Source organism: Chiloscyllium plagiosum, unplaced genomic scaffold (assembly GCF_037043375.1).
Source record: "Chiloscyllium plagiosum isolate Xiang-an unplaced genomic scaffold, Cpla_swu_hap1 HiC_scaffold_53X, whole genome shotgun sequence".
Lineage (NCBI taxonomy): Eukaryota > Metazoa > Chordata > Chondrichthyes > Orectolobiformes > Hemiscylliidae > Chiloscyllium > Chiloscyllium plagiosum.
The window spans coordinates 12,004,693-12,026,064 of NW_028270191.1; the positions used below are offsets into that span (position 1 = coordinate 12,004,693).

Sequence of the window (21,372 nt, forward strand, 5' to 3'; positions counted from 1 at the left end):
AGTGCACGAATCTTTATTCAGTTTCCACCACCAGGAAGACAGGAAAACACCCGGGTGGCCAGTGACAAACACTGCCCTTCACATCAAAGGACAGTGCTGTGTACTGAAGGGCTTATTCCTGTTCTGTACTGTTTTATGTTCAACGATATTGATATTGGCCTCTGGTAAAATCAAAGTCTCTGCAGTTGTGTGAGGCTACGTGACCTGTGCAATCTGATAGCTCACCCCAAAGATTTCTTTGGAAGTTGTTAAAAGATAGAAGAAAGAACAGTGCAGCACAGGAACAGGCCCTTTGACCCACGATGTTGTGCCGAACATGATGCCAAATTAAACTAATCCCTTCTGCCTGCCCTTGGTCCATATCCCTCAATTCCTTGCATGTTCATGTGCTTATCTGAATGTCCCTATCATACCTGCCGCCTCCACCATCCCTGGCAGTGTGTTCCATACTCCTACCACTTTGTTTAGAAAACAACTTGCCCATCACATCTCCTTTGAACATTCTCCCTCTCTCACCTTAAACGCATGCCCCCTAGTATTAGACATTTCAACTCTAGGTAAAATATTCTGACTGTCAACCCTATCTATGCATCTCATAATTTTATTGACTTATATGAAGTCTCCCCTCTGAAACTCCAGAGAAAACAACCCAAGTTTTTCTAGCCTTTCCTTATAGTTCATACCCTCTAATCCAGGCAGCATCCTGGTAAACCTCTTCTGCACCCTCTCCAAAGCCTCCACGTCATACCTGTAATGTGCCAACCAGAACTGAACGTAATACTCCTAAGTGTAGCCTAACCAAAGTCTTATAAAGCTGCAAAATGACATTCTGACTCTTGTACTCTGTTACCTGACCGATAAAGATAAGCAGTCCATATTCTTTCTTTACCACGCTATCGACTTGCTTGGCCACTTTCAGGGATGCTTATGGCTCTCTTAAAATGAAATTGTTGCTGCGAGAACTCCTCTTTCTAATGTTGGAAGAAGAATTTTGTTTCCCATTGTAATTTCTGTGAATGGTCTCCAGTGTTGCTGCAGCTTATTTGGCTTCATGCTTTCATTGGACAGCACTTGTTGGCAACTGGGCATTTTGACCTTTTCTTTGGTTCCGACTGAAATACTCATGAACTCATACGCAAGGAAAACGTCATCACATTTGCATGCATGCTTCCTGCTGTTTTGATTTTCATTTCCAGAGGAATTAGCGGATGCGCTGCTGGCAGAACAAACTCTACTGAAAAATTGTTCATGGTCTGATTACCTGCAAGTAATAAGAACAATAAACCCTCACTTAAAGTTGTAATTATGTTCTAAAGATTTGCAACTTTAAGCGAATCACATTTTCCCACAAGACTTATGGAAATGTGCCTTTCTTCAGGAAAGCAAAGAGCAGCGAATTGGAGAGGCTCCTCCAAAACAGCACTGACTGGATCAAACATGCTTTGTCAGCCCTTTGCAAAACAGTACTGAAAGGGAACTGAACGTGCTGATGCTATGTGTCTAACCTGGCCCTCTATGCACAATGCCAGCACAAAACAGTGCTGAATGGGGCAATTTAAAATGGAGCCTCGCTTGTACCAAGTCACTCGACTGTTTGGTGTAGATTTGAGAGGCACTAATGCTCACTAAATTAAAGCACACAGAATCTACTTCCTGGCCCAAACTGCCAAAGACGTGTCCTTTCTCCCCTGCTTGCTCTTCCTCTATTCAGGATTCCCATTGAGGCTGCAAGGTAGGGCGAGACCTCCGATTTGGTCCCAGGATGGAGTTTCCTCTCTGCAGCCTCCATTGTGGTTTTGTACGCCCTGACCCCCAAATTCTGTCCCACTACCCCATTGGGGCTAGAGCCTTGTTGAGCATGGATAAACTCAGTGTGGCAGGGAAGCTGTTGGATGTAGAAAGTTTGAAGGGATGAGGAAGAAAAATAGTAACATTTTTATATGTATATTTTAAAAATTCCTGCGTAGACATCTCCAGCTCAAGTATGATGTTACATTTTCTTCCAGCAACTCGACATGACCTGACCGAGGAAGAAAAGGAAAACATTCTTCATTCAGATGGATTTTTATCCTTTTTTAATCACACCTCCCGAATGGTTGAGCAAGCACTTACTGAACACACTGACATCTTCTTTGACTACAGTGGGCGCAATTTAGATGACAAGGAAGGGTGCGTAATGTCTTCCTCATAAGTTTACTTTGTCACATTCTTTCTAACAGACGAGTCTCTAATCCATGATACCTCAAAGCTGTAAGGTCTATTGATGTATATTTTTACTAAGTAATAAAATGTTTCCACAGAGAGATTCAAGCAGGTGCCAAGCTGTCATTGAACAGGCAGTTCTACGATGAAAATTGGTCAAAAGACCGTGTTGTAACCTGCCTGGATTGGTCACAGCAGGTGAGTCAGTCTTAAAGGGGAGTCAGGAAGAACGGAAATGTTAACTGTACTCATGAAGCAAAACATATTTTTTAAAATGCTCAGGCTATTTAGGACAAAGAAAGTTCAGGATTGTCTTAAGATTCAAAGGACCTCTAAAGTTGCCACAAATCATAAATCTGAGGATTAAGAAGTTTATAGACTGCAGCTAACCGAGGAGGAGTAAATGGGTCGTTCTCCCATTGCCAAGCTGTGACTAGTGGGAAGCAAACGTAATATTTCCAAATCTTCAGATGGTATGAAGCTAAGAGGGGATTTGTGTTGAATGAAGATGATATAAAACTGCTTCAAGAGGATTTGGACACGTTAGTGAGTGGGCAGATGGAACATTGTGGGGAAAAAAATGAGGTTATCCACTCTAGTAGGCGAAACAGGTGTGCAGAGTATTTCTTAAATAGGAAGAGGTTGGAAAGTGTAGATGTGCAAAGGGACATGAGGGTCCTCATCGACAAGTCACTGAAAACTAATGTGCAGCTTCAGCAAGCTATTCGGAAGGTTAATGGGATGTTAGCCTTTGTCGCAGGAGGTTTTGAGGACAGGAGTAGTGAAGTCTTGTCTAAACAATCTTTTACACAATTGAAACAACACCTTCAGTAGTTTAAGTCTGCTCATCTCAAGAAAGATATTATTGCCATGTAGGGAGTGCAACGAAGGTTCACTAGACTTATTCCTGGGGTGCTGGGACTGTCCTTTGGAGAGATTGGGCAAACATGGACTGTATTCTCTAGATTTTCAAACAACGAGGGGTTTACCTCATTGAAACCTCCAAAATACTTAAAGGGATAGACAGGGTAGATGCAGGTGAGATGTTTTCCCTGGTTTGGGAGTTGAACCAGGGAGGCACAATTTGAAATTGAGGAAGGTGCCATTTCAAACTGAGATGAGATTTTTTTGTTTTACCCAGAAGATATTGAAACTTTGGAATTCTTTACCACAAAAGGGTGGATTGAGTGGATAAAAGTCATTGAAGTGTTCGATGAGCTACGATCATGTCGAATAGCGAGCAGGCTGAACAGCCTGCTCCTGTTGCTGTGTTCCAGTAAACTTGCAGTTTATATAAATACACAAACCCCCTAGGCTACATGTAGGTTATAACAGTTGACAGAGCTGTGCATCTGGCTGCTTGCTCATCTTATTGAAGACAGTTCCCCACACTTGTTATCAGGTAGGTGTGATATATTCACATTGTCACTGGCATCTTGGCAGGCTACCTTTTGAAGGACCAATCACCATTAAAACCTGTAGTTAGGTCTTCACCAATCCTATTAATGCCATTGTGTTTCTTATAATTGGAGTCTCCCAGGTAGCATTCCTCAGGCACAGCCAGGTTTGGAGATTTGATTAAATATTAGATGGGTGATTGCACATCAGCTGTGGTGTGTGTCTGATCGGGCTGATTTCTGTCACCCTTCTCTTCCCTCCTCCCTCTCACCCCCTGCTGGCGCCTTCCAAAATCTGTGGGAAATTCCAGCAGAAACCCATCAGGTTCCCACAGACCAGCTAATCCTGAAAGAGTGACTACTTAGTGAGCCAGTGAGAGGCTAGTCTTGAGTACAGCTGTAGGAACTGAATGTGGTAAGTCTGCAGCTGACAGCCAAATGAAGAAATGCTGTATCTTTGTATTAACTCTTTCCTTCACTCCCAATTCTCAAATAGTATCCAGAACTACTGGTTGCTTCTTATACCAATAATGAAGATGCTTTGAATGAGCCTGATGGTGTTGCTCTTGTATGGAACATGAAGTTTAAGAAGACCACTCCAGAGTATATCTTTCACTGCCAGGTATTGTGGAATGTGTTGAAGTCCTTTTACGTGCATTCACTTTATGGATTCTGGCTCTTCCTAACAGCTGACTAACTTTGTGAATAATGGCTCGTTTGTTGGCAGAATGCCAGAAAACTGAATTATAAATGGTAGAATTGTTTAACTTCATTCACTGGCATGTAGCATTAAGTGTCATAGGAAGTGTAAAATGTTAAGTGACCATAGTGCCAGAGGACCATGAGGCTGCGCTGTCAATAGAGAGAGATGACTGGTGGTGGTTGAACCTAAGGGTCGCCACACCTCAGGTGAGGGGAGAGATTTAGATTCCCTGCAGTGTGGAAACAGGCCATTTGGCCCAACAAGTCCACACTGACCTTTCGAAGAGTAACCCACCCAGACCCATTCCCCTACCCTATATTTACCTCAGACTAACGCACCTAACACTATGGGCAATTTAGCATGACCAGTTCACCTCCCCTGCATATCTTTGGACTGTGGGAGGAAACCCGCACGTACATGGGGAGAATGTCTGTGTGGAGTTTGCAAAGGCAGGAATCGAATACGGGTCCCTGGTGCTGTGAGGCAGCAGTGCTAACCACTGAGCTGCTGTGCTGCCCGAAGAGAGGTTCAGAAGGAGAGTCCTTCATGGTAACCTCAGCCAGTGTGAGAATTGAACCTGCGTCATGCGGTGTCATCCTGCACCGCAAACCAGTCATCCAGCCACCTGAGTGTACTGTAATGATATTTCTGTACCATTGAATTATATATGCATCATAGAGAGCTTGAACTCTGTCTGAAAAAGTAGCAGAGGCAGTAATTCCTTCACATTTAAGAAGGACTTCACTTCTGCTTGAAGATCTGTGTCTTGTAGGGCTTCAGGCCTGGATGGCATTCGGGCAGAACAGCGATTGTCAAACAGCAAGGCACAATGAGTCAAATGGTCTGTGTTTAGAACTTTTCTATGATTCTTAGTTCACGTGTGCCTGTGAAGTTGCTGCTGCTGTACATGCATTCAAAATTCTGACTTCTTCCTGTCTCTATAGCATTTCCTGTTTAAAATATTTCTAAATCTGAGCAGTGGCTTGACCAGTCTATACTACAGTTGCCATTTTCTGTTCAATTAAACACCAATTAATTGTTTCTCTGCCTCTGTAGTCTCAAAGTGATGCATAGAAAGGCTTCCAATAAATCCTAGCAATTACAGATGTTTTGCCTGTTTCTCAAACTGGAGCAGGTAGTTCATTAAGCTCTTTAATCTAGGCAGGTCAAAGATAGGGGAGGGTTGTAGCTGGCTCCAAACAAATTTGACCATCCGTTGCTGACTTCTGGCTGGTTAGAATTCATGTTGGCATCATCAAGGCACATTATTGATGGATAAAACGCTTTGTATTTATATTGTACTTTTCATTAGGTTAGGATGTCCTAAAGTTCCTCTCTGCTAAAAATGTATTTTTGAAGCATAGTTCACTGTTGTGATGTAGAAAATGTGGCAGTCACTTTGAACACTGTGAGCTTCCACAAACAGCATTGAGCTGACTGCCAAATCGTCAGTTTCTTGTGCTGTTAATTGACAGACTAGTATCAGTCAAGACACTGGGGAGAGCACCTCTGCCCATTAGTGTCAGGGGATCTTTTACATCCAACTGAAAATAGCTGGGGCCTTTGTTTAATGTTTCATCTAATAGATGGTTATAGTTTAAAAACTGAGCTTAAACACGAAGTTTCGAGAATAAATAAAAATCAAAGTCGAGCTGTTTTTCATTAATATTCTTAGTTATGAGAATGTGTAATTAGACTTTGCTGTTCTTTCCTGCAGTCAAAGGTCATGTCTGCCTGCTTTGCACAGTTTCACCCAAATCTCATGGTGGGTGGAACATATTCTGGTCAGATTGTCCTTTGGGATAATCGCAGTAACAAGAAGATGCCTGTCCAGCGGACTCCACTATCTGCTGCCGCCCACACGGTGAGAATAATCCATTTCTCAAAAATTTACAGCCCCCTTGCATGAATCCAGCAAGTGGACAGAATAACAGTACTAGTATTTGGTGGAACAAAATTATCTTGTGAAAGAGATTGGAGTAAACATTTATTTTCCAGATCTTTGCTGTGCTAACTCAGTATAACTGTTCTGTGTTACAGCACCCTGTGTACTGTGTAAATGTTGTTGGTACTCAAAATGCTCATAACCTAGTCAGTGTCTCCACTGATGGGAAACTGTGTACCTGGAGCCTGGACATGCTCTCTCAGCCACAGGTAAGGAGCTGAATTGCAGGAGCTTGTATTTTTCATGCCTCATTCTAAAACATTTTGGGTAATGTAGAATGGAAGCAATGCTGCTTTGGCCCTCGTACAGGAAATTGTTCCAAAAGGGAGAGTTTGTATTATTTTTCCAAAACAACTTGCATTGATGTGGTGCCTAAAACTGCAGTGGAACATTCTATGGCACTTTTCAAGGGTGATGCACCAAAAGCAGGACATCATTGGTGGAGACGGTGTAGTTGAAGATGTGAAGCGAAAGAGAATTTTGAATATGGGGATAGTTGGATCAATGCAGAGCAATTTAGGGAAAAGAATTCCAGAGTACAGTTCTAAAGACTCTATCACTATCACTAAAGGGTGGAGGAGTGGAGTGGAGACACTTGGTGCAGCAGAATTGGTGGTACACCCTATACTGTTAGGTGTGCAAGCTGGGAGGTGGTTGGTGGAGTGCTTGATAAGGTGGAGCTTGTGTAGGGTGAAGCTCGGGAGAATGGTTGGAGAAGTTGAGCCGAGAGGGGCCTGAAAAATTGTTTGAGGATTTCCGAAATGGTGACCATGAGGTCACAATGAAGACAGGGCACTGTTACAGAGATGGAAGCAGGCAGTTTTGAATGTAAGAGCCATACGTTTGGTCTTTCTGTAATTGAGCTCGAGAAAATTCTGTCTCCTCTATAACACAAATCTTTAATCTTGGATCTTGAAACAACTCTTGCGTATGAGAGAAGCTGTATCATGCGCGTTGTTGTATTATCCATTTGTGAATTCACTTGTTATTGGTGATCATTTTTTTTACAGGACAGCATTGAGCTGGTACACAAGCAATCGAAGGCAGTTGCTGTAACCTCCATGTCCTTCCCATTAGGGGACATTAATAACTTTGTTGTGGGTAGCGAAGAAGGCTCCGTGTACACAGCATGTCGCCTTGGCAGGTACACCAAATATTTGCAGAACGTTTACGTTATTGCGGATTCGAACAAATCTGGAAGTCCATCACGTTTTTGTGATCAGAGCGGCTTCTTGGCTCAAATAAATGCTAAAGGCTTTGAATGGCAGTGTCAGCACGACTGTCAAATAAGTGACAGATGTAATGGAGCACAGAACCGGGTACCAAATGCATCCTTATAGATGCTGAGAAAGTTGGGAGGATCTGAAATGAGTACAGGTCGAGGTATTTTAACACAAATGACAAAATAGTTGTCTTTATCTCTGAACAATGTTGTAAAGCATCACTTTTTATAGAGTGATTTATAGTCTAACTATGGTCATGTATCCCCTTACAACACCATCCTCAACCGGTGTTAGTTTTTACATGTATGCTGACATTACCAAGCTTGACCTCACTTCCATTTCCCCAGTTCCTCCACTGTTAGTGAATCAGCAGCTGACAGAAAAGTCTTTCAAGAATGGATGAGCAGGCATTTCCCCCAATGAAGTGTTAGGATGTCTGAAGCCCTTTGTTTGAGTCCCTCCTCTAAATACCATTTGTGAGCTCCCAGCTCCAACTCGGAAACCAAATCTGGAATCAACCAGGAACTACTAGAAATGCTCTGCAAATGCAAACCAAGTGCTGGCATCTTGATCTCGATAGTCCCTGATTGTCTGCTGCACCCAGCTCTCATCCACAGGAAGTGGGAGCTGATCAGCTCCTGTTTGCCTTGTAGCACCCAACACAACTGAGCTCAGTCATCCACAAGGAGAATGTCCTCCAGATCCTCATTCTTGCCCTCTGACAACTCCTCCCATTCCCTCAGCTCCTCAGCATCTATCACATTGCCTCACTGCTTGCTCCAGTTGTACAGAGCACAGTGGTCCAGGATGATGCTGCATGTTCTGTTTGGACAATATTGAAGGGTCTCCACCCTGCTTCCAGACCATCCCAAAAACTGTAGGACCTGACCTTCAGCAGCCCTATTGGCTGCTGCACCATGGCTGTGGCCCCAGCAGGTACACCAACTTGGTGAAGGTGCAGTACTGGCTGAGTGACCTCCACATTGCATCCAAAAGGGAGTGTCGCTGTGCTCCGTGCACCCCCCACTCCAATCCTTTCCATGGCATCCCAGACCCATCTCAACCATTCCACTTTCGATTGCATTCATCAGAGTCCATCGTCATACTTACACAACGTGATGCAGTGATGTTCCTTCCATCCCACAGCATCCTTACAAATTCCACAAGGGATGGGGTGCTTATAGCCAGTATTCACCTCCCTCTAAGTTATTGTTGTTAATCTCTGCCTCAATGAGATGGCAATGTTAGTTCATTGAGCACCAATGGTATGGTGCAGTCAGCCTTCGGCCAACATTTGAGGCATAAGCACATTTGTTCTGCATGCATTACAAATAGGGGATGATGTTTTCCTGAATAAAATGTAGTTAAAGTTTGCAAACACGCGCTTCATATATATGTCCCTTCAATGTCCTCACTTAAAAGACATCTGGTTGGGTAATGAATAGTAAGGGTTAAGAAGGATATGGGCCAAGTGTTGGTAAATGGGACAAGGTTAGGTTAGAATATCTGGTCGGCATGGACAAGTTGGACCAGAGGGTCTGTTTTCGTGCTGGACATCTCTGTGACTCTATAACATCCAGTAGATGCTGTGTTTTTACCCATCAAACGGACACTGACTCTGTATCTACCCTGGGCTTTGTCTCAGTCATTGCCCCAGCAGCCCTCTCAGCTCCCTGACTGACGGTACACCATTCCCCTGTTCCTACAGCTCCCTGACTGACGGTATACCATTCCCCTGTCCCTGCAGCTCTTTGACTGATGGTACACCGTTCCCCTGTCCTCTCAACTCCCTGTCTGACAGTACACCGTTCCCCTGTCCTCTCGGCTCCCTGACTGATAGTGTGCGATTGCTGTGACTGCTGCTGGCTAGACAGAACTGACCACTATCTACTCCCTGGACTGTAATCAGACAGCCTTCCTGTTTGTGTGTTCCAGGCTGGCGACTGACCGTTGTTAATCCTCTGGACTGTGTGAGGACTGTATCCCAGACTGACATCTTGACTAATTGCTGCCACCCCTCCTTTGTGTGGACTGGGGACCAGTCCCCATCCTGGTTCCAACACGGCCATTTGTTTGAGTGCGTGTCATACGTCCAAGGACAGATCCTCACTGACCAGCAGCCTGTCTGTCTGTCCCCATCTGCGCAAAAGAGCTCATCAATCCAGCAATACTGTGAGCCATGGGCTCTGGCTGATGCACCAATGCGCTAACTGGCACAGCATGACAAAGCAAAGCAGGGATGCTGTAAGTATGCAGCCAGGTGCTAACTGAGCAAGCACAAGAGAGCAGCCCCGCAATGTAGGCCTGTGCTTTAGTATCCTGCAAGTGGATCTGTGAGGTGTTTGATGTCTGTAAGTGATTGACAAGTCTTGAATGCAAATGACTGTGGACATGCGTGCAATTGGTTAGTGTGGATCATGCTCTGAGATTCTGTTTGGTCCTAAGCAACATGGAGGTCTTTCTGAGCAATTGGTGAGCTGAATCCAGCACGTACCTGCTCCGACTTCCACGTCCAGAATTCACAAGGTCTTGTTTGTTCAGTGTGTTTGATCATTTAGGATGCTGAATATTAATGATGTCAGTTGTGCAGTTCAAAAAAAAGGGTTTAACAAGCTCCAATTGTTTTTAGTTGGCAGCTCACCACTGCCTAGTGAAAAACTTGCCTCGGCGTTCAGCAAATGTCTAAAAGATTCAGTAAGATGCTCTCCACAGCAAGACCTTTTGTCACAGCCAACATCGCTCAGACACCTAGAAGGTTCCTCTGGCCATTTCTGCCTGAAACCCTTACAAAAGTCCCAGGTCCATCTCACTGTGACAGCTGGTCTGGCTGCTGTCGATTGTAGGCCTGAGCTGTGCTGACCCTCCTCACTGCAATCAATACACCTTCGACATTAACCCTTTCTGGTGATTCATATCAAACATCACACCAGATGTTGTTTCAGTGGTTCATACTCTTCACATGTCTGATAGTTAATCTTCCTCTGTATATTTCACACACCATTCCGATGAATATGATGAGGCATTATCCATTGGCAAAAAAGCTCCATCCGGACAAAATGATCAGTACAGAATAGTTTCTGAATGGTCTGCCAGCTGTTTGGAGGTGACATGGGAATGTCACCAATTCCCAAATGGGAAGAGCTTTGACTGAACCATTTCCCTCTTCAGTAGGAACTCATCATAGTAACAATGGCCAGTTCCAGTAGGACCGTACTAGATGATCAGTCATTTGATTGCATTGGGCAGTGGCAGGTCATGGCTTTTCTGGGGGCCATCGTCCCATGGTAGCAGTCTGACTGTGTTGACTTCCTATTGTTGAGCCACTGTCTTTTACTACTTGTCTGAATTTAACTCCTTACTGTATAGCCACCTCTGTGTGTTTGTGCTGATGGTTGATTTTTTACTTCACAGTACTTATGATAATCTGAAAACCCACAGATGTATTCAATAAATTTCCAAGTTGAAGGGGAGTCCGATCTTGCGCCATCCAGGACTTAAGCAGCTGACTTGCTTGGCACCCCACCCACCACCTTAGCAGCAGTGTGTACCATCTACAAGATGCACTGCAGTAACTCACCTAGACAACAACACCTAGAAGGACAAGGGCAGCAGATACATGGGAACACCACCAAGTGCAAGTTCCACTCCAAGCCACACTCCATCCTGACTTAACATGACGTTGCTAGGTTAAACTCCTGGAACACTCTCCGTAGCAGTATTGTGGGTTCACCTACATCTCAAGGACTGAAGCACTTCAAGAAGGCAGCTCATCACCACCACCTCAAGGCCAATGAGAGATGGGCAATAAATGCTGCCTTTGCCAGTGATGCCCACATCCTATGAAAGAGTTTTTTTAAAAATCTGATTCCTCTTTGAAAGCCACAGCCGAATCTGCCTTGAACATAGTTTGGCTAGAGCACTGTGCACAAGTTTGTTTTTACAAGAGTTAGCTCAATGAAACATTTGATCTGTTTTCTGAGCTCTCCTCTCTGCACCTTTTCCAAGCCTTGTGCATTCTGGTCCACAACAACCAAGGACCTGGTATGTACTGACTCACCTAGTCTCACCTAAAGACACTGCCCCCACCCCCGTCTGTACCAGCTCAACTGAGTGCCATCTCTTTCCCACGCCACCATTTGCCATCTGTGTCCTACATTGGACTGTGCACCCACTGGTTCCCCTTTATCCATGGTACACATCATTTCTTCAAACATCTCCAAAAAAATTGGTTAAAGATGGTATTCCTTTCGCAAAGCCACGGTGACTCTGCCTGACTGCCTTGAAGTTATCTAAGTGCCCTGTTATGATGTCTTTATTAATGGCTTCTGACTTTTTCCCCATGACACACGTGTAGTGCTCCAGTGAAGCATTTGGGGCATTTCATTACATTGTATTTATGTAGCGCCTTTTATGTGTGATAAACATCTCTGCATGTATTCCTGATATGTTATCTAATGGATAGTAATTTGAAACTGATGGTCATTTTATTAAGCTCTTGAGCAAAAGTAGAACTGAACAGGTAGAAAAGCTCATCATTTTAAGGTGAATCCAAAAACAGCCCATGTTCTGTTTGACTGTCAGAATTTGAGTTCAGTCACTTGTTGGCCCTTTTCTTTTCACCTTGAACAGTGGAAGTTTTCAGGGTGTGTGGCGGTTCCATTATTGAAATAAAGGCCCAGTTTTCCCACACCCTGATAAATTTTGTAGCACACTGACACTTGTAAAATGACTCAATCGATTCAATGGGAGTTGCATCTTTCCTGTGAAATATTTTGCTTTGGCTCCACACTCGGGTATGAGTACTCTGGATCTCGTTCTGACCATAAAAAGATCCAATCTCAAGATGGAGTTTCAGGGTTTCATTGAGCTGCATTTACTCCTAATGAGACAATAGTCCACACTGTGAGCTTACCCAACTGCCTTTTCTCCTGACCCAGGCCCCTGCTACAGCAAAGATACTTTCAGGGAGACCGGAAGAGCATTTGAGATAAAAGAATAAATTTATAGACTGAGGCGATGATGAGTCATAAGGTTGAAGTTTCCCCAGTTCCACCAGAGGGGTTAAGGAGACTGCACTAGGGACAAAATGAGGAAATAACACATGAAGTTGCCTGCCTGGTGAAATCCTGCCTCCAAGTGATCTTGTCATTGGCAGGTTACAGTGACCCAGCAGCAACCATTAGTCATTTGGGACAGTTAAGGCAAGAGGGATATTGTTGTTAATTGCAAGGCAAATGGAATATAATAGCAGGGGAGTCTTGCTACAGTTGTACGGGGCCTTGGTGAGGCTACTATGGTGAGTACTGTATGTATAGTTTTGGTGTCCTGTGTCCTTATTTGGAGAAGGATGTAATAAGTTCAGAAGCAGTTCAGAGAAGGTTCACTTGATTTGTTCCTGAGAGGAGGAACCTGTCTTTTGAGAAAAAGTTGAGTTTGGAATTTTCTTCCAGAGAGCACTGGTGGCTGGACATTGAACATACTAGAGGCTGGGTTACACAGATTTTTATGGAGTCAGAAGGTAGTGGAGTTGAGGCCACAATCTGAACAGTCATGGTCTCATTGAAGAGCGGTGCAAGATTAAAGGACGATATGACCTGCTCCTGAGCCCTATGTAACTGCCCACTTGGGGGCAAATGAGTGAAGCTGGCAGGATTTTTCCAATACCTGACAGGATTTCCTGCTTCCAACGGCCACAGCCACAAGCACTCCACTCAGCGAAGATGCACTTAACTGGTCATTCTTTGTTTTTAGCATTGCTGAACAGTTCAGTGAACACCTCCACTGCGTATTCTCCTAGCTCCATTAGCAGTGGCCATCTCCCTCGGAGACTGCTGGCTAGCCTGTACCCCAGGTCCTCTGGACCTCCAATTTTGAGAAGCCACCTTCTGTTCTAAATTGGATGGCAAACATGGAGGCATTCAGGTCAAAGGTTGCCTCTCAGAAGGTCATGCAAATGGGCACCCTGACAGTCTGTTTGTTGGGACATGCTTAGGAATTTAGCCCACACGGAGATAGAGAGGAGGGAAATGAAAAGAGCAGAAAAAAGCTCCAGAGGAAGCCAAAACGAATTCCAAGTGCAATTGTGACTGTAAAAGCAAGAGCACAATTTTGTCAATCATTTCAAATTGTAACATGATTGTTTCTCTTCTCAATTACAGTAAAGCTGGAATCATTGACATGTTTGAAGGACATCAAGGTCCTGTGACAGGTGTCCATTGTCACACAGCAGCAGGGGCAGTGGACTTCTCTCATCTTTTTATCACTTCTTCATTTGACTGGACTGTCAAACTCTGGTCAACTAAGGTGGGTCGAAATGGATTGTGACGTATGTATCATTTTCCATGATTACTTTGACACCAATATTGATGTGAACTCATCCCTCATGACTTGGATCAAATATCTCCCTCTGTCAGGTTTCTGGTTCAGTCTGGTCTATGCTGAACTGGGTTGAAGTAGGAAAGGCTAAAGCAGTTGTGACTCTATTAAAAGGCCATGAGCTGTGTGTATCTTGGGTGGGAACAGTAACTGACCTTGCTATGATGGGGAGGTCCTTCGTAGCCTGAAAACACTCACTGCTGAGGGTCACTGGAATGCGGTAGCTAGCAGCTAGAAATCTACCTCTGTGAAGGGTCAATGACTTCAGGAGATGTGAAACTGGGGAGAGAAAATGGATTACATTAGCCCTCATTGATCTTGTGTTACTTTGCTCGTTAAATCATGAGAATGTCTTTCTTTCTTGTAGAGTAACAAGTCCTTGTATTCCTTTGAGGACAGTTCAGACTATGTGTTTGATGTCATGTGGTCTCCTATCCACCCTGCACTCTTTGCCTGTGTTGATGGAATGGGCCGGCTTGATCTCTGGAATCTGAATGAAGACTCTGAGGTACGTCAAAAAGACTGGATGTAAACGGATTCACTGAATGAGGCCTGGATTTTAACACTGATAGTGTTAGTTGACAAAGCACCATTCAGCATCACAGTGGTGAATTGCAGATTGGCTTTCCATTGTTTGCTGAATGAAGCCTGCAACATGGGGTGAAGAGCCTCTATTGATGGGAAGACAGGGTGGTAGAGGTTTTACCAGGATGCTGTTGCGTACCAAATGGTGGCAGCATTAATTGTAGAACAGGAGCAGAGGATAGGAGGTAGTTGTCCTTTTATTTGATGAAGATGTGTGTCCTGCTCAAGGAAATAAGCGACAAAAAATAATTGACGCTGGTCATCGAGCTGACAGAGGTTTTATTGCAGTGAAGCCAATCACCTCCCCTGAGGACGATTAAATCCCGAGTCTTTTCTCTAAGCTGAGTGTTACGACGCTATGAAGGGCAGATATCAAAAAAAAATCAATCCCCCAAGCCATTCCATTACTGATGAAAGTCATAAAGAAGCTGTTGAAACTGAAACTGAACCAAGTAAGTTTCACAGATTGAATTACTCACGCAGCCTAGTGTGAGCAGCCCCTTTAGTCGGGGCGAGGGTCGGGGGGGCAACATTAATCTGGCTGTTTCTTCTACAAAATCTGAGTTAATATTTAAGCCAAGTTGTATGTCAGCATTCTCCCAAATTTTATTATCCTTATCACTTAGCTTCACTAAGAATCCATAAAGTGCTTTATACTTGAGAATCAAAAATGCCTCTTTGCTTGGAGATCAGACCTTAATCAAGTTGCTTGCATTTCAATATGCAGGTTCCAACTGCAAGTGTCACTATGGAGGGAAACCCTGCATTGCATCGTGTACGCTGGGCACAGTCAGGGCGAGAGATTGCTGTGGGTGATTCTGAAGGGCAAGTGTTGATTTACGATGTTGGTGAGGTAAGAAATTTGCGTTGAAAGCTTCACAAGCTAAATTGTACTACTTGTTATGTTTAAACTTCCACTCTTGTCATCTGTCCTGAGATTTGCAGTGCTCTCCCATGCGCACTGGGCAACTTCCAGTGCCAGGTGCAAGAGCCCATTTTATTTTATTCTGAGATGTCAGAAGAAGTGGCATGTGGATGTCACAGCTGGCTGCAATCCTGTGCCCACCATTGCCCAGCTACAGGCCCAGGTTCCCACCACCCCAGCCCTGCTTTCCCAGGCAAATTGTCACATCTGGCTGAGCTGAATCAATTCAGCCCAGACAAAGGAACGAGCCAAAGACATTCCTCATCTGTCTGATGGAGTCCCATGCTGGGTGGTTCATTGGACCTTCAGCAATTGTGGGAAGTTGGACAATATTATTCAAGACACAACTACTCTGCATTAACCTTGAAGGGGGTTAGAAATATAGGTGAGATTGTAAGAATGGAAACAACAAGCATTTCCTAGCAATGTACACACTCAGCTGTACTGAGACTGTTCTGCACATCTGTAGTTATAGAGCTGACTCAAACTGATTTATGTGCCTCAGATCTTTGATCTCTGAGATGTGTTCCAACCTTGTGTGGAGTGCAGCACTTTGAGCTCAACTATCTCACTATATCCAATAGGAATTTCACACAGAGAGACATGGGAGAAAGTAGGAATGGGGGACTGAGTTGGCTGATGAGCCATGATCAGATTGAAGGGCAGAGCAGGCTCGAAGGGCTGGGTGACCACCTCCTATTTTCCATATTTCTGTTCCAACAGATATGGAAGTATTGTGGGAAAGAGGCATTGAGGTCGATGATCATCTGTGATCTAACTAAATGGTGGCACAGGCTTGACAAGCTGACTGGCCTGTTTGTATTTACACGAGGTGGTGCTGTGGGAGACAAATGGGTTGGGAAAACTGATGCTGGTTCACAGTGACTCGAGTGAACTGCTCATCATAAAGTGCAGCAAACATTAAAGCAGCATGACTGCAGAAATGCCCTGATTGTTCTCATCTTTCTCTTTTTGTTTTCCCTTTGCAGCAAATTGCTGTTCCCCGGAATGATGAATGGACCAGCTTTGCAAAAACGCTTGTTGACCTTAAAGCAAATGGAAACGATGCTGAGGAAGAAGCAACAGCAGGTCTCCTTGCATAGGCTGATTATAGATATTTTGTCGCATTCTTCTAAGTGGAAGAAACTGCATCAATTAGCTCAAATAGGCTTCTCTTTTTGCCCCCTCTTGCCAAGTTCTAGACAGTGCAGTGGTGAATCATATAATTTGCCCCATGTGACACTAGCTTTCCAGGACACTGTACCAGTAACAATAAAGTTTCCCGTGTAGTTGCCTAGTTAGTGCCCAGTAGCATATGGGTGTAAAACTTGCATGTAAGTTATATTTATGAAGCAATTAACTCCATGCTTACTGCTGCTGTTTCATTAATCTAAAGCAGGAGTTTATAACCTTTGGTGCAGTGAATGGCCACATGTGATAGCTTTTGGGTAGAGAACTGAGATTAAGCAGCACATCCAGCATTATGTTTACAACACTATTGGGTTCACCATTCAGACCAATACTTGAGGATATTCCAGCCTAACAGCACTTTCATATCACTGAATCATTGGCAAGACAGCTGGGCCTCAAGATCTGCTGACTGATTTCCCTCTGCAGCTCATGGCCCCTCTACAGGGGTCTCAGCTATGGGGAAGGGGTGATAAAGAATAGTTCAGCAAATAGACGACTCACAGCACTTTCTATATCGCAATTTCACATTACGTCCTTAACATGCTGATGCTAATCATCACGTCAGCACCTTACATTTCCTAAGTAATTAGCAAGTGTTTAGATTTTTTTTAAGAAATTTCGATCTTTGTGGTTTAGAATTTTTAGAATTGTTGTGCATTCTGCTCCTGCTTTAACTATCTTCTGACTCAAAATGATCACACAACTGAGTTTCAAGCATGGGCTGCGTGGTGAAAGGAGCAGAGGCAATTGAGCCAGCTGCAGTCCAGATCAAACCCCCAAATAAGGCAGGGTGCACTGCTGCTACAGACCCGGACCTATTCACAGGCTTGGCTTTGTAAAGTCAGGGGGGTTTATCTAAAAGTGGCTGGGAGGGCTTCCGAGATGGACGGAGTAGCTTGATTTTAACTGTGGCTCACAGGAGGCTCACTGATTTGGACAGCTGGGGATCTTAGTTGCTGCTCAAAGGGACCAAGCAGGAAGTGTCCTGCTAACGGCAGAGGAGGACTCTTTTGGGTCACGCATTTTTGGATGTACCTTTTTCTGAGTGGCTTGCAGTGATCCCTTTTAGAACTGCTGGTTAGATCACTAAAGACCCGAGTACCAGTGGGTGGGAAGTGCTTGGGACACTTCCATTGGCAGCTTAAAACCTGCACTGGATTCCCCTGCATGTCATAGGTCCCTGACAAGGATATTAGAATAAGACTCCTGAAGAGGCCCCCATGAAAATGGTAGCAAGCAAGAAATGAGGCAGTAAATATGGTAATAGGTAATTCTGCTCAATAAAATTTCACACTGTTTGTATTACAGCAGGAATTTTACAACAAAGAGCACGAGCACTGTCTTACAGAAACCTATAAACCTATTGGAAGAAAGGTTTACAATTGGGTGATTAGTTCATTTCTTTGCTTTTTTAAATGGGAATTCACTTCGTAAATTTAATGAAAATAGACAATGATTTCAGATGTCATACTGAGGACTGCACAGATATAATGGACAAAAAATAGATTATTCACTGTGTTTAAAACATGATGTTGAAGAATTGCATGGGGATCACTTGGGATGTTTCTGGCTTTATAATAATCATGGTGAGGCCAATGAGAAAGGAGGATCAATTGTTTATCAAAATGTTTGCTGTCGTCAATATTCCAAACATTATACAATAAGATTGAGTATTCAAGAAGTTTCTGATGAGCTTGACATAAAGGAAGGCATATTTAGTTCAAATTAATTTTGGAAGTTATTAATTTTAAAAGTTTTTTAGCTTGCAGAACAGCAGTTGATCAGCAGATGGCATGTTACGCTTGATGTGTTCCTATATTTTCTAGACATCATCCCTGTTTTTTGCTACAGGCCAGCAGAGTGCATTTCCATTGCTGGCCTGGATGAATCCTCCTGTGTCCACAATTGGAAAACTTGAGCAGTCTCTACATAGCAAGACTGCTAGCAAGTTTCTCTCAGAAGCATTAACAAAGTGAGAGTTCATTTTAAATGTAGTCCACTTTCAAAAATTTTAAAGAAAGATCTTTCAGTTTCAGAAATTTTGGATCGAACCTTCTTGACAATAACAGGATTTCATCCCCACTGTAATCACTTGAACATTACCTTGACCAATTTTGATAGTAATCTCTTCAAAAGGAGTCTTAACAAGTTTGCTAAACACAACTTTTCATTTGCAAATCCATGCTGGCTATGCCCATCAGATCACTATTATTACCAAGTGTACTGTATTGCCATGTCAGGGAGTACACCCAAGGCTCACCAGACTTGTCCCTGGGATGGTGGGACTATCCTATGAAGAGAGATTGGGCAAACTGGGACTGTATTCTCTAGAATTTTAAACAACGAGGGGTTGCCTCATTGAAACTTACCAGTCTATCCCTTTAGCTATTTTGTAAGATGTTTCCCCTCGTTGCAGAGACTGAAATCAGGAGGACAGTTTAAAAGTAAAAAGAATGCCATTTTGGTCTGAGATGAAGCCAAACGTCTTTTACTCAGGTACATGAATCTTTGAAATTTGCTACTACAGGTGGCTGTAGAGGCTTAGACCTCAGGTATGTTTAAAGTAAAGATTGGTAATTAGAAATCTATCAGTGGTGTACACAGTTATGGAGACAAGGTGGTTAAAAGACTTAGAAGTGTTCGAACGTATTGAATGGAAGAGTGGGTTGAATGGCCTACTGCTGTCCTGATGTTTTTAAAAGTCCACGAGGCAACATCAGAGCAGATAACCAAAGACCTGAAAAGCAAGATTCCGAGAGGGAAGTCGAGAGCTTAAAGCAGCTGAAAACACAGCCACAATAGCAAAGCAGTAGAATTAGGGGCATTTAGGAGCTTGATGTTGGAGAAGTACAGAGGTCTCCAGAGGGCTGTAAGGGATGGAGGGGGTTACAGAGATAGGGAGGGATATAGAGGCTGGAGGGGGTTACAGCAATAGAGAGGGGGTATAGGGACTGGGGGGGGGGATCACAGAGATAGGGAGGAGGTGTAAGGGCTGGAGGGGGTTACAGAGAAAGGGAGGGGGTGTAGGGGCTCACAGAGATAGGGAGGGGGTGTAGGGACTGGAGGATACAGTGCTCCTATATTGCTTGGTTTAATATACAGACCATCAGCTAGTAAAATGGTTAGAGGGACAATTCTGCAAGGAAAATGCAGAGAAGTGTAAACATACAGTACTTATAATGGGAGACTATAATTACCCAAATACAGAGTGGGATAGTGGTAGCGCAAAGGGCAATGAGGAACAAGTGTTCCTAGATTGTTTTCAGAAGAATTTCCAATAGTACTGTGTCCAGTCCAACAAGGGGCACTAGTTCTGGCTCTTCAGAATGAGGTGGGCCAAGTAGATTGAGTGTCTTTGTGGGAATACTTGGGGGACAGTGGTCATTGTATCATTGGGGTTTCAGTTGGTAGTGGGAAAATAACATTGATCAAGCCAGAGTAAGAAAAATGCCTTGGTAGAGAGCAGATTTCAATGAGGCAAAAACAGAACTGGCCCAGATAGACTGAAACCAAACCTTGATGGGAATAACAGTAGCTAAACAATGGGCTGCCTTCAAAGAGGCGATGGTTTAGGTGCAGTCAATGGAAAGGTTGGGCAAATAAAATCCAGAGCTGCCTGGGTGACAAAGGGGTTGGAAATTTAAGCTAAAGAAAGAAAAATATGCTTATGGCAGGAGTTGTGTGGTAAATATACCTGAGAACCAAGAGGAATACAGAAGGTTCAGAAAGGAGGTGAGAAAGCAATTTGAGAAACGAAAAGGGATTATGAGAAAAAGACTGCCAGCTAACATAAAATGAAATCCCAAAGTCGTCTTTCAGCAAAATGTGTCTCACTAACGTAGTAGAATCCTTTGAAGAGGTAACACAGAGGGTTAATGAGGGTAAGGCTAGTTATGTTGAGTGTGGATTTCCAAAAAACATTTAATTCCATGCCAGACAGCAGACTTTTAAGAAAATGATATGTTGTGAAATAAAAGGGACAGTAATAATGGGGATAAAAAATTGCCTAAGTGATAGCAGAGTAATGGTAAATGAGCATTTTACAAGCTGGAAGATGGTTTGTAATAGAGTTTCCCAGGGAGCAGTATTGGATCGTGCTTTTCCTAATGTATATGTCTTGGTGTGCAGGGGTCAATTTTTGCAGGCAGCACAAGACTTGGCAGACGTTTTGGAGGAATTGGAGGAAGACAGTGTAGAACTTCACAAGCACATTGACCAGTTGGTAGAGTGAAGAGAGATAGTTGGTGGATAGGTGGCAGATGAAGTTTAATGTGAAGTGAGGTTATGCACTTTGGTGCACAGAATTTGGGAAGACTGTATAAAGTGAAGGGTACTATTCAAACACACTGTTAACGGGGTGTGGGAGCAGAGAGACCTGGGTGTATATATGCATAGATCATTACAGATGGCAGGACAGTTAACGCGGTTAATAAAACTCAGTCTTATAGACTTCATTAATTTAACTGAAGAGTACAAGAGCTGGGAAATTATAATGAACTTCTGTAAGATACTTGTTAGACCTTAGCTGGTGTATTGCTTGTATTTAGGTAGCCACTTCTGTAGTCTAGATAGATAGCTGGCTCTCTTTGATCTTCCTGCATATTAAAAATAGTTGACTTTACCTTTGTACCTGTCCCTTCTCAGATCATGCAAACTCCCATTGCCATTCCAAGATGCAATATTCCAACTTACACTCTGCCAGCTGTTAGAAGTTTGATATCAGAGCCAGTTAACCTTTAATTCCTTTCGCCAATTCTAAAACAATTTGAAATGATCTTTATTGATGACCGTAGTAATATTTTATTCAATATCAATAAGACTTGACA

At 43.5% G+C, this 21,372-nt stretch overlaps 1 protein-coding gene across 5 annotated transcripts in view; it reads left to right on the plus strand.

Annotated features, from left to right (window-relative positions):
• The window catches only part of LOC122543374 (cytoplasmic dynein 1 intermediate chain 2-like), a 57,660-nt gene extending 38,218 nt beyond the window's left edge, over nucleotides 1–19,442 (plus strand). For all 5 annotated transcript variants that reach the window (XM_087985604.1, XM_087985603.1, XM_087985606.1 and 2 more), the window contains 10 exons: nucleotides 2,007–2,169; nucleotides 2,301–2,400; nucleotides 4,096–4,221; nucleotides 6,020–6,166; nucleotides 6,343–6,456; nucleotides 7,258–7,391; nucleotides 13,629–13,773; nucleotides 14,213–14,353; nucleotides 15,158–15,283; nucleotides 16,345–19,442. In XM_087985604.1, coding sequence (XP_087841730.1) covers nucleotides 2,007–2,169; nucleotides 2,301–2,400; nucleotides 4,096–4,221; nucleotides 6,020–6,166; nucleotides 6,343–6,456; nucleotides 7,258–7,391; nucleotides 13,629–13,773; nucleotides 14,213–14,353; nucleotides 15,158–15,283; nucleotides 16,345–16,458 — 1,310 coding nt within the window. In that variant the 3' untranslated portion in view covers nucleotides 16,459–19,442. The remainder of the gene's footprint in view (nucleotides 1–2,006; nucleotides 2,170–2,300; nucleotides 2,401–4,095; nucleotides 4,222–6,019; nucleotides 6,167–6,342; nucleotides 6,457–7,257; nucleotides 7,392–13,628; nucleotides 13,774–14,212; nucleotides 14,354–15,157; nucleotides 15,284–16,344) is intronic.
• Nucleotides 19,443–21,372: the final 1,930 nt, after the last annotated feature.